This window comes from Schistosoma haematobium, chromosome 4, assembly GCF_000699445.3.
Source record: "Schistosoma haematobium chromosome 4, whole genome shotgun sequence".
NCBI lineage: Eukaryota > Metazoa > Platyhelminthes > Trematoda > Strigeidida > Schistosomatidae > Schistosoma > Schistosoma haematobium.
In genome coordinates, this window is record NC_067199.1 from 36,225,236 (window position 1) to 36,238,981 (window position 13,746).

Below are 13,746 nucleotides of genomic sequence, written 5' to 3' on the forward strand. Positions count from 1 at the left end.
AAAAACCTTACTAACACTAATTCTATTGTTACTGAATGTACAAATTTGACAACCGACTCTCAGTTGTCAAATGCAGTGTTGTTTTTTCCATACATTTTCTCCTCAAACACGGGATTTTTAAAGCTTTTTTTCATATCAAGCTTGAGTACACCGTACTACTAAATGACCCTCATAATTAATTGAAATTTACTGGGAAGCTATACGAAGTTTACTGGTCGAAATCTTTTGAAGTTGCTTCACTTTGGATAGTTAAAACTGCAAAGTAATTACTATATCAAAACGGAGACCCGAACGGAAGTACATATATGTGGATTTAGTTAGGGAGAAAGTGCTGACTGATTGTTGATACTATTCTACAAAGTATTCCGGGTAGTTTTGTGGATACTTGAAAAGAATAATTTACGTAAAACGTGTTATAGTTCCAGCATGTGTTTTCTTCATGTGAAGTTCATACAAGATGAAAGAAAATTGTTTACCTTATTTGAACAAAGCTCTAAATATCTTCATTCCGTCAGCTATTTTAAGTACAGTAAACCATTGTCATTTACATAAGCTGAAGTTCAATACGTCTTTATATCAGGTTACTGAATATCTATTCAGTTTGTCACTTTCAAAACCAAACGAATTCCCGTAAATTTCATCAGCTATCCTCAATTTCTTACCATGAGTTTGATAAATTATGTATTTATTCTTGAAACCTGATTTAAGTCATCATTTATGCAAACTACTTAGTCGACTAATTTTATGTGAATATGACGAATCTATTAGATACTGAGTCATCATTTTCCTATATGTGATGCAGATTTAAGACAACCTAGCATAATTTAGCTGATTGACTTTGAATTATCGTCTATCCACAGATACATGAAGATATGATATATTATGTTCTTATGTGTAATTAGATGTAATTTTACGTCTCGCATTTAAGATTTGACAGTTACAAACTTGTAATCCTTTAAATTTTAGGTTTAGCGTTCGGTTTTTCTTCGGCATGCACTCTCCAAGTGTACTTTACGATCTCGAAATCTGCGATTTTCGCCAGTTCATTGAACATTGGTGGTCTTTTAGGCGGGTTGCTATCAGCGCATATGTTGTCAACTGCTGGAAGACGTTTTACTCTTTTGGTATCTTGTATTCCTACTGTGTTAGGCTGGTTATGGATGTATCTATGTTCTGACGTAATATATCAAACTGCCTTCCCAACGAATTTATTTGTTTTTGGTCGTCTTTTAACTGGATTGGGGGCGGGATTATGTATTCCATCTTCTGCCACATATATGTTAGAAATATCTCCAACTAAAATTCGTGGTATAGTTGGTTCATTACCTCAAGTTGGAATAGTCACAGGGATTTGTATATCTTTTTTCATGGCTATGTTTACGCTCTGGGAACAAATCGCCCTAGTAAATTCCATTTTCTCCAGCGTCATACTAGTTCTCGTATGGCTTCTCCCGGAATCTCCGAAATGGCTTCGAAAAGCTGGCCGTATTCACGAGGCTAACAGTGTTAGCATACAGTTGTTTGGGGTAGTAAGTCTTATGTAAATCGTATTACCTAGTAAATTTACATTTTTATACCTACGAGTTGAATCAATATCAACTCACATTTATTCTGATCATCCAGATTACGCAATACAACGTTGTTTTGAACTATTATTTAATTTAGTGTACTTCATCGGGTTTTGTTTATGATGGCCTGATTTATCTTCGTACGTATTTTCATCCAAACATTACTGGAAATTTATGGAATCATTTCCTACATTAATTTCTATTTACTCGTAAATTTTGATCTTGGGAAGCGCGTTCCAATTCATTTAAAAGCTAACAGTTAATTAGCTGAAGATGAAAGCTTCTTTTTCCAAATTAGAATTTCATAAGTGAAAAAAAATTATAACATATTACTTTGTGATGCAGTTTTTATATTTCGAGACGGGATATAGGAAGAATTTGTTTTCATACGTATTCCAGTTCACTGCTAATTGCCTAATAAGACTGTCCAAAGTATCTGTGGAAAATTCGTATCCATTTTCAATCAAATTATTATATATACAATTAGTTATTCAAAGTTTATCAAATGCAATCTATTCAAATATTTTATCACATGATGAGATTCCAATAAAGACACTGGGATAACATTGCTTTTGTTGTAATTATGTGTCAAAACGTTCTAAGTGATATTACTGATGAAGAACAATCGGAATTAAACGGAAAATAAGATTTGTTAATGTGAACTGAGAATTCCGTGAACTGCTTAAGATTTAACTTTGTTATGTTTTGTATTCTCGAAATTTTCTTAAAAGAAACATCTTCAAATAAATTTAACATCAGGCTTTTAAAAAGCATCTAAAAGAAACCTGATTTGCGGATTTACATGTCATGAAAAACTTGTTGGTAGCATTTTGATAATCCTAGTGAATTAATTAATGTCAAACTGTAATTTACATATCTACTATCGTTGTGTGATGAGGCAATAGATCACAATATTACAGTTATTATAACATTAAAGCCCAAATATTTGTGAATACACTGTCTGCACAAATTGATATTTTATAGTTGACAAAGTATTTGACTGTAGAGAAAAGTAATGTCAGCCGTTCACTAAGGAATTATAGAGGGATTGTATTTTCAAATGTCCCATGAAGCTGATAGTTCTTATAAAATTTATTAATCTACTATTCAAGTTATTAATTTTATAACTTGAAACAGGTAGTGCTTGTTGACAATGATTTTGATTCAATTTATAGTCTGTAAAAAACTTTCTGCTTTTTCTTAAATTTAAGTAGAAAATATATTTGATTGCATATAGAAATTTGATTTCACTTCCATTTTATAGCCTGTGTTGAAATGCTAACAATTTTATAAGTTTTATAGGAATAGCCCAATAATGTGTATTGGGATTAAGTTACTTTTTAAATCTCTCGCAATGCTGCCCATGTCAATCTTGTGTTTTATTTTGTAAGGTCAGTGGACATTCTGCGGATACGATCGATTTAAACGAAAGTATAACCAATAGTGAAACAAAACAGCACTCATTATGGCATTATATCTTTCCATGTTCACTTGTTCCGTCAAGTCAACAACCTCAATTACGAATGGCTACAGCCCTCATGATATTTCAACAGTTAACTGGTGTAAATGCTATCCTCTTTTTTGCTGAATCAGTTTGTCTCATTGGAAATGCAAAATCACCTCCTATTTGTGCCTTTTCTATAGGCTTTTTTCAAATGATATTCACTATTTTAGCAGCTTTTGTTATCAATCACGTGCGTCGAAAAACGTTGCTTCAGTTTAGTGCCTTTATCATGGTTATAGCTTTACTAGCCTACAGCATTACAATTTCTGTAAGTTGACTGTGAAATAATTTATGTTTTCTTTTTATCCAATAACATCACTTTATTATTAATATAAATATGTTAAGGATATTCTCATGATATGTTTCATCCATCTTCACTATCAAATTGTTTTTTGCATGTTTCTAAACGAATAAACAAAGATATTCTATAGATACATTCTCTACGTGTCTAAGAATATTGTTTATTAAAGGGAAGCTCAAATGTGTTTAAATGAAACTATAAAGTACATAGTGAAAAGGTTAACTTTCGCATTCTTCAAATGTAAAGCAGGTAAACAAGTAGTTTTCTATATCATTAAAACCGTCGTAAATTTTTGAGTTCTTTTGTTGAGTGTTTATTTGAATTAAAACCAACCAGTAGTGGTCTTGAAAACCTTCAGTACCAATTTTAGCGATGGATCTCTTAAAAAGAGACTCATATGTTTTGAATGCACAAATAGCATTCTCTTACCATAGTTGAGAATGCTAACAAAATTTATAGTCATGATATTGTATGCAAAATTTAAGTAAAGAGAAGTCCTTGTATATCTGCCCATTAAACTATGGGTTGTGTCATGTATATCACCGGTAATTTCTTTAATTTCTGTAGATGGGATATATACATGTTCAGATGGTCACGATGTGAGCCTAAAATCAAAATATTTCCGGATGAACATAACATTAGACATTTAAGCTTGAAATTAGACTGCTTAGCGGATTTAATTGTTTGGTTTGAAAAATTCCAGGTTAATCATGGAGTATTTTGTGCTACGACTCTTTTAATGATGATCTTAACTATGTAAATGAAGAATTTAATGATTTTTGCGAACAGTATAAATTACTTAAAGGTTTAAATTCATAAGGCCTATTTCTTTTCGTTTTATATGAAATTATCTAGTAATAGAGTACTTGGTAAAGATGGTAAATCGATTGATGAGGTAGTAAATCTTCATTAACTGAGGTGGTTGGGACATGTGTTACGTATGTACGACCACCGCCTACTTCGACGAACAATGTTTTCTAGTATAAGAGTAGGTTGGAAGAAAGCTAGGGGCGTCCAGACGGAAACATGTCACCTGTCCATGAAGTCACTGACAATTTAACTCAGCCATGTTAATAGGTGTAGACTACCTGGTTGGGGTCCGTGTGATTATCGTAACCAATACTTATAGACTTTGAATGATATGGCTCATAACCCCGCTCAGGTGCATCCACTTTTTGTCTTTCCCCGAATTCTGAGATTTTATGTTCTTCATTACTTTCTTTGTTTTTGTTTCACGAATTTGTTTTTTTTCGAATCGTATCTTTGATACCTAATCTATCTTCTTACTACTGATAGTGTTGCTACCTCTACTATTCTGGTATTTAGCCTGACAGTTTCTCTCAGTGCTAATTGGGTATGATAAATTTATCGATGTACATACGAACCAGTTTCTACGTTGTGACTGAATAACTGATGACTTTCTATCCTCAAAACATTGCATGTTCACTAACAATGCGCCGATAATGTCTACCAAATGCATTATGAAATATATTAACAAGTTATTTACCTTGAATCAGCCACCTTGCAAACTATGATATTAATATTACTACAGTTGCGCCTTATTTATCAAAAGCAATGAGAACCTTCATTGTACAATCAGTATATTTTTTTGTATAGTGAAACTCAAAAAAATTCTTGAAGTGCACGTAATCTTGCTTAACCCTCCTGTTTCTAAATGGAAATTTGTTCTCAAGAAAGTTTGTTCATAATGCCACATCGTCAAGCATGAAATATTCTTATTAACAGAAGGACAATTAGCAGGATTTTTGCGATCTTAGATGGTGGCTGGAGGTAGTTGACAGGAAACCCTGGACCCGGGTTTCGTGCTACTTGGCACTCGTCAGCAAGGTGTACCTGTAATCTTGAGGAAACTGGTTATCCTTGACGGATTCGATCCCGTGTGGCCCAGCTTCACAGTCAGAGACGTTACCACTGAGCTATCAGGGCCGCGACCAACCTCCTGTAGGGCTGAGATATAATCACAGTTGGTTGATCACTGGGTGGTGACCAATGTCATATGTGTCAAGTCCTTATTAGTGCAAATCGAATGCTATCGACCATGATGCAATGTGGCTACCAGTCTAGGTGACTCGACACTGCGTGCACTATGTTGAGATTAGATGGTGGTTGGAGGTAGTCGACAGGAAACCCAATAGTGCACTCAGTGTCGAGTCACCTAGACTGGTGGCCGCATTGCATCATGGTCGATAGTATTCGATCTGCACTAATAAGAACTTGACACACATGACATTGGTCACCAGTGGTCAATCAATTGTGATTTCTGCGATCTTACACATAATTCTTGTGTTGCATTTATAATGTAGTGGGTTAGTGGAGATTGCTGACTGTTACATCACGAACTTACCTTAGTCAAACAACAGTGAAGCAGTAAACAATTAATGGAATTTAAAGCTGTTTCAGTTTTATGAATGCTCGTTGTGAGACTTGAAATACCTCGACCCTATCCTCAGCATGGTCATATAAGGGGAGTGCTAAGGAGTCCCTTACCAGGACAAGACAGCTGCCCCCAAATGCCTTGGTACGGCCGAGAGTGGAGAGAGTCAACTCTCCCTCTCGAAATGCTCTCACATGACCACGTGCATACAATCACTGACAGGGAAGTCCTACTCACTGCCTTCTCGTGGCGGGAGTGTTGTTTACGAAATTGAGAGGAAGAAAAGCGAATGTCCGGCGCTTTAACCGGATTGGTGGACACGGAGAATCCACCTAGGGTAGTTGGAAAACCCTTATTCCAAACCAATGATGCACATGGACTCCAGTATCCTGAAGGAACAAATGGCGTATGAACCAATCTTTGGTCACTGGCTACCATGTGACTGCATCTCCTTACTATGCTCCACTGCCTTGTGAATCAGACCTTTAGGTCGAAGGCTCAGGGTGTGGCCTACTAATAAAACCACCTGCTTCGATTTGGTCACCCGGGCACTATCACAGCCCTCACACACGTCAAATGGGATTTATGTGGCGCATATGTATCTGGTGCCTCTTTGTACCAATGTTTATGTGTTCAAATCAAACCAAATAGTTTTGTAAATAAAATTATTCCGTGATTTTAATTGGAAAATTCAACACTATCCACAGACCTGCAGTACTGACAATTATCATTTCCTCGTTGGTGACTAATTTTGAGAGTTAATTCCCGAAGTACTAGTGAGGCGTCGTGACCAATTAAATTCAACCATGTTTAGTGTAAGGCATTTACCCCTCGTTGACTTTGGAATATGATTGTAAATTATCGCGGAATGATTTAAATTTCACATATAAGCTAGTGGATACGGTTTAAATAGTCTAAGCGGTAAGTACTTGTGGTAAGACCTGAGGGCCCTGGGCTTGATCTCTGACTGGAATTGTGGATGCAAACTTGTTTAATTTTAATTTAGAAAAAGAACCAATTATCTAGACAGCAAGAATTTACAAGATTTGTTACGTGATAATTTTAAAGGATTTAAAGAGTCTACATAAGTTTCAAGAATTCGATAATTAAAAATCACAGATGAGTTAAAAGATAATGTTAAGGTGGATATGATAGTTAGCTTAGTGAAGGTTGTATAACAAATTACAAATACTATCAATATTAAGAAAAATATCTGGAAATGATATAATAAAAATGTATCAACATTACAGTGATAAATTGTTAGCTGTGTCTGTATTAATGCATAAATTCAGTTATCTTTTAGACACTACTTCAACAAAATCTTGACGAAGTTGGGTTTTTTTAATAATCTATGAGTTATTTCAAGAGATGGAAAGGCAAACTTATTCAGATGGAAGTCAATGAAAACGAAGTGATGTTGCATAATATAGTAAAGATTATCGGAGATTTCTTCAAGTATTGAGAATAATAATTTATAGATGGAAGGGTGTTATTTCAATGTGATTAAAGTTATTGAATAAAAAATGTTGCACCATTTAGAAAAGTAATCAAAAATCAAGTGCTTACATTGTTTTTGAAGTTATAAGAGGTAGTAATCTATAGAGTAATAGCTGAAAACAATTGTCTACCTAATGAAGTAAAAAAAAGATAACAATTAACACCCATAATTTGTAGAGTTAAAGGGCTGCTAAGGTCATGGGAGTATGGGGGGTTGAAAATGACTCTTCTGTATAAAGAGTTCGGGTTTCAAATGGTGAATTTCCGTAGCATCTGTTGTGCCTAAATTCCTCGTCCAAATTTATTTTGAGCATGTTCTTCTTACATTGTAAAGGATTTTGAACGACGATTTTCGTGGTGGGATGTGACCACAGTTGAGCATACGTTCAAGGTCTGAGCTGTTGATCGATTTGTATTCCCCTTGAGATGGTCATGCAGATTCGTGGTCAAATATTTGTTTGGCAAGTGCGCTGATTATATGACGAATATGACCTGCTCTACAGGAGCAAGTAAGCTAATAAATGAACATTGAGGTGGCCCAAAGCAAAAGTTCGCTCTTGACACTCCTCTGAACGAGTTCCTTTCTGTATGAAACAGATCGGAGCTCTACTGAATAAAACTTCTTTCTCAGTAATCTGGATAGTCTAATCTTTAATATATCAGCTGCCGTATCTCCCTTAAATTCGATGTTCGGGAATAAAACTTTCTTCTGAACAGTAGGAGTGCTTTCAACTTGACTTTTCGAATTTAGTTTACTATCAATGATTTTAGATGTGGAGCCATTCTCCACAAGTGTTTGTCGGATTATATTCAGCCCATCATCAAGTATGCCTTCAGTGCATATTCATCTGGCTCTCGAGGATAGAGAATGGACTAAATTTTCTTCTTACTCAAGGTCACCCAACTCTGGAAATTCGTATACTGCGCCTTACAGTTTGGCTTTTTGTATATTGATCGTTGTAGAGACTCATCTGATCCTTGTTTTAGTAGAAAATCAAGAAAGCGGAATTCTGAGTTCAACTCGGCTTCTATTGTGACCGTAATTGAGTGCTAACAATTATCGAATCCTTGTAATATTCTATTAGGGTCGCTGCCTTGGTCACAGATTATAAAACTATCCTCCCCATATATATATCTTTTTGGAATGAAATTTACCACTTGTTAATCAAAGGGTAATGTTCTTTATATTAGGCATAAAATAGTCTGCTGGGAGAGGATCCAATAGAGATCCCATTGTGACACTATTTATTTATTTATAGATGTCATCGTTTAACTTAAATTGCATTTTGAAGTGCAGTATAGCTCTTTTACGAAGTTTTTCTTTCTGATACTTCGACGTTGGTTACTAGTTTCACCAAATCGAAAGTCTGAAACGCCATACTTGCAGATCCGATTTCTGACTGATAGTAGGATTTTCACCAGCCATTTGACAGTTGGGTGGTATAGGGAATTTTTCTGATCCATTATCGGACGAGGAAGGAGAACTTTTTTATGTACATATGGGGGGCCATACAATTGTGGGATTGTAGAACCTGATGGCTTTAAACCTTTGAATAGGCCGTCGCCGATGGTTGATTAATTCTATATCTTTTTCAGTATTGTAGCCAGCTTAAGTTCGAATTGATCGGTGGCATCTTTTTCAGTTGGTCCTTTAGAAAATTTTTCCGAATTATTAAGTGTTGTGGATAATTTCTCAATATGGTCCTTTCGAGCCATCAGAACAATCCCAGCTCCTTTATCTAGACGGAGTAATGATAAATCCTTATTCTTTAAATGTTCATTTGATATTTATGCTCCTTTGATAGGAACCGTTTCGTTGATGTTTGCGAATCGGTGTATTCATGGGAACAATTAGTAATTGTTGATTTAGTTCCTCAAAATGATTGTTAGGAACTGAGGTTAAGTCAAATGTTTGTTCCATCAGATTTCAAATTGTATTTTTGTGTGTTCGCCAATTTTCTCAGAAGTATCACAAAGTTTTGGACCGAGTGACAGTGCTTGTATTTTTAACGTGGACGCTTATGCATTAGAATAGTTGAAAACATATTTCTCAGCAGATTCTAGAAAGGTTTTGTTGACTCCTTTTGTTTTTAATTTTTAATTCATGTTTTCAGTGTTGCTTCGCGACTACATAGACATATTCTTTAAACCTTCCGCATTCGTCACTTTATAATTCGTATAATGCATTTGCTCTCAATACAGTATTACGTCTCACTTCAGGCAACCTGGAGTTTACCGCATCGATATGGTTCAATATTAAGCGACTGAGTGACCGATAGTTAGGATGGGTGTGATTTCGACGGAGTGCTTTCAAAAATGGTTTCAGATATTCGTGTTTATCTATACAGCTTTTCATAAAATTGATTTTCGCATTTGCTTTCGCAAGTCTGACAGTATAACATAGAAACCCATTGAGTTCCTTAACTGCTATAGGACTAGGTTAATATTCCTTTAATAATATTTGTCTTTTAAATTGTAATAACAATTATTCTACCATTTCCACTGTCCTCTTCCAGGCTTATTCATACATTGATGAACTTGGTCAGTTTTGGATTATTTTATTTATGTTTGGTTATTCATTTGGCTGGGGACCATTACCAGTACTTATTAGCATGGAATTATTTCCAGTTAGTAGTCGTGGAAATGCTGTCAGTGCTGCTATCGCTATCAATTGGATCTTTGCTTTTATAATAACAGAACTATTTGAAATAACTGGTAATTCAATTAATCCTGCCATAGTATTTGTCATATTTTCTATATGTTGTTTAATATCTATGGTTTATGTGCATAAATATTTGCCAGAAACTAGCGATGAATCAAATGGATCAACATTAGATACTATTTCATCATTATCGTATAAATCACAATTAAGTGCTTAATGAGAAAGTATTTTCTATAATTTCTAATACAAACACTAATTATTACTGTTTTTGATATTTGTTTCCTTAGGAACCATATTTTTTTCACATTATTTTAATTTTTTTCTCGTAAGAGTCAAGTCTCCCTTGACTTGTTCTTTTTTATCGCTTTCTCTCGTATAATTGATGTTCTCGTTTATATGTGTATATGCCTGATTCAGAAAGATTAATATTTCCCTATTCCACTTACACACTACTCATGCTTCATTATGTGTTGCATAAGTACACTTTCCTTTTTTTTGTAGATCATGACAAACTTATTTTTTAAAAAAATAATGTCGATATTTGTTTTATGTTTTGTTTGTTTTTTTTTGTTTTTTTTTTCACAACAAATATTACGTAACATTTGTTCCGATAGTTTTGATTTTTCATTGAGTGATCAAAATATGATTTGTTGCTATGGTTTTTGAAGTTGATTTTGTTACCTAAATACCCAGGTAAATGGTGAAAAGTTATTATTATTATTATTATTATTATTATTATTAATGGCTTTATTCAATATTATATTTTGGTACAATATAAAATTCTCAGCACAGGGTATTTTAACAAGTTACTTGCGCAAAAAAAAACCGTGACAAAGACAAAAAAAGGGAGAAAAGGTTAAAAAAAACGAAAAACTGTACAACTTTTCAAATTAGAGACATGTTAAGAATGCAGGTTATTGACTAGGTTAATTCTAACAACCTTTACGTCACAGAGTATATTTGCTAGGTAAGGTATTATCGAGTTATTTATTCATTCTTTTGTTTTTAAATAATAATTCACTTGTTTATCAGTTAATGTTTTTTATTAATGATAATTACTTCTTAGTATATTCTACATCTTATTAATTTTTGTACATGAAATATGAATTGAGAATTTTTTTTCAAGTGGTACCAATGGGATATTGGTTATTTGTTCTAATTTTATGTCATAAAGAAATTGTTTTCAATGTGGTGTTATATTGTGTTACATTTTAAGATAATGAATGAATATTTGAATAAGAAGTTGTCTTGTAGATGTATTTGTTGTTGATGAAATTGTTCGTTTTTTTTTGGTGATCATCATTGTGTAACATTTAGAAAAATATCATAATTAGACTGACGGGATTTCTAGGTAAAGTCTATCAAATGTATCCGTGGTAGACTAAAAACATTTCAATATTTTCTATAATGATTAGTATGAAGTTCTGGGAAATTTTATTTAGATCACGTCGCGATCTAAGTAAAACAACCACTAGAAAGCTGGAAACACTGGGCAATCACTTCGTTTCAGTAGGAGAGTTTTCAGTCGTGCCCATCTTCAACTTCTCAAGGAGGAATAATAGAAATCAGTATCTCACGTTCGAAAGCTTAATCTCTATACCACTAGTGTGATAGTCTAACTTCAATCAATCCACGATATTGTGCAAACACCTTCACTAATATATACTTCAAACCAATAAATTTAGTGGATGTAATTAACTGTAACAGCAACAGTAGTGATGTAGAATAAAAACACAAAGAGAACACGTTAGGAGTAATCCAGTAGCCATTTCTTATAAACCGATAATACTTTACATCACTACAATTGATTTTATCTTATATCATTTGTAGTACATAGCGTATACCTGTGTCACAAACTCTTATTTAAGAACTCAACTCAATGGGTCAGACCAATTTCGAAGCTCTTTATAAGTACGTATCCCATTCTCATTTGATTATACGTTTGCTTATCTTCATTAGAAGACATGACTTAAGTGATGTGTACACCTTTTCAAGTTTCCTCAGCACATTATTAAAGTAAAAAGTATGAGATATTCACGAAACAGAATATTAGGGGTAGGTTAAAAAAGTATTTAATGTTTCCGTTACACTCCAACGTCATTCGTTCCGAGTCAATGATCATAGTTGTCACATAGAACCTGTTTTGTTGTGATCGCTTAGCAGAACAGATCAGATCGGTAACCACATGGATTGATGCAGGCTACAGATTTGGATACTTATAGCCTTCTTTTATTCTATTCCCATCCCAGTCAGTCTACGATTTCAACGTTGTTGGTGGTTAGATGAAAAATCATTCAGTTGTTTCAAACATTATCAACCGATCAATATCTGTGATATTCATGTCAAAGAAAGTTATTCAAGAGTATTGTATTCTTAGTTAATTAGATAATTAGTTTGACGATAGATTTCGTCATTATAATCTATACTTTTAGTCCCTTATTTTAAACTAATAATTGTGTGATACACATACATATTTCAAACATATGGTCAAAGTAAGAAAGAAAAGAAACAAACATGAAAAGTTTATTCTGTTACGTAAGAGAAAAATGATAATAATTGACACGTATCAGTATGACAAATTTCAATAGTATCAGGTTTTCCGGATCATTGTTTGATTAAGTCCATCTTATCTGATCATAATCAACAGTTTATTGAATGAAGAAAGAATATCGAAGTAAGTGATTTTATTATGTCAAAAGATATATATATATATATATATATATATATATATATATATATATATAACCCAAGTAAGTATCAAGAGTGTTAAAGTATACCAATCATATATCTCTTTTGTAATGTATAGTTTTTAGGTTTAATGTTGTTGAAATGGAAATTCTGGAAAATAGTAATGCATTCATGTATGAAGTGGTGGTTTAATGTTTAAGGCGTTCAACCTTCAGTTGAAAGTTTGGATCTCATTTTGCCTACTTCTGTTTGGGTCACTGGGTAACTCATACACTTTGAGTGTTACTCAAAATCAAATACACAAGTTTGTACTTGGTTAATGAAGTTAAGAAATAGTTAATCAATTTATCTGAGAATGAACTTTGAAATCTTAGATAATTTTTTTGACAACTGGTCATTAAAGTTATTCATTCATATTTTGAAGTGTAAAATTTCATGTTAAAGTAGCCACTTTTAATTTTCAGTAGACTTTATATGTATTGGATGATTGTGATAATTAGTTATAGAAAATGTTCTATTCTAACTTGTTAATTACTTAACTCAAAATTGTGTTTATGTAGTACAATTTAATCGATAAGATTCATTTAACAATAAAGGACTAGATAAGTATAATATCGGTCACCATTCAGTAGTTAATCAATGATAAATATCTTAGTCCAGCTAGAGGTCATTCGCTCTCCGAATAACTCATTGATGACATTCCAAACTCTAAAGCTGGATAATACAAGTTTGTAATCGTACATGCGGTATTGATTCCCTCAAGATTACAGGTACATCTTAATAATAAATGCTAACTAGAATAAAACCTAGGGTCAAGATATTCTGTCTTCTACCTACAACCTCTGGACATGTAATGAAGTATTTGTAAATTTTGGTATCTATTATTTTATTTATTTATTCAAACACTTAAACATTGATACAAGGAAGCACCAAGAAGATATGCGCCACATAAATCATTCGATTTGTGTGAGGACTGGAATACTGCCCGGGTGACCAAACCGAAGCAGGTGGTTTTATTAGCAGGCCTCGCCCTGAGCCTTTGACTCAAAGGTTTGATTCACAAAGCAGTGGAGCATAGTAAGGAGATGCAGTCACATGGCAGCCGGTGACCAAGAAATTGGTTCATACGCC

The 13,746-nt window shown here is 33.7% G+C and overlaps 1 protein-coding gene across 2 annotated transcripts in view; it reads left to right on the plus strand.

Annotated features, from left to right (window-relative positions):
- NFX1_1 (Transcriptional repressor NF-X1) overlaps positions 1 to 12,606 on the plus strand; it is a gene marked incomplete at its 5' end in the record, with an annotated part of 44,455 nt that extends 31,849 nt beyond the window's left edge. For both annotated transcript variants that reach the window (XM_035734349.2, XM_051216301.1), the window contains 3 exons: positions 967 to 1,529; positions 2,960 to 3,340; positions 9,782 to 12,606. In XM_035734349.2, coding sequence (XP_035587854.1) covers positions 967 to 1,529; positions 2,960 to 3,340; positions 9,782 to 10,144 — 1,307 coding nt within the window. In that variant the 3' untranslated portion in view covers positions 10,145 to 12,606. The remainder of the gene's footprint in view (positions 1 to 966; positions 1,530 to 2,959; positions 3,341 to 9,781) is intronic.
- Between the last annotated feature and the right edge of the window lie 1,140 nt (positions 12,607 to 13,746).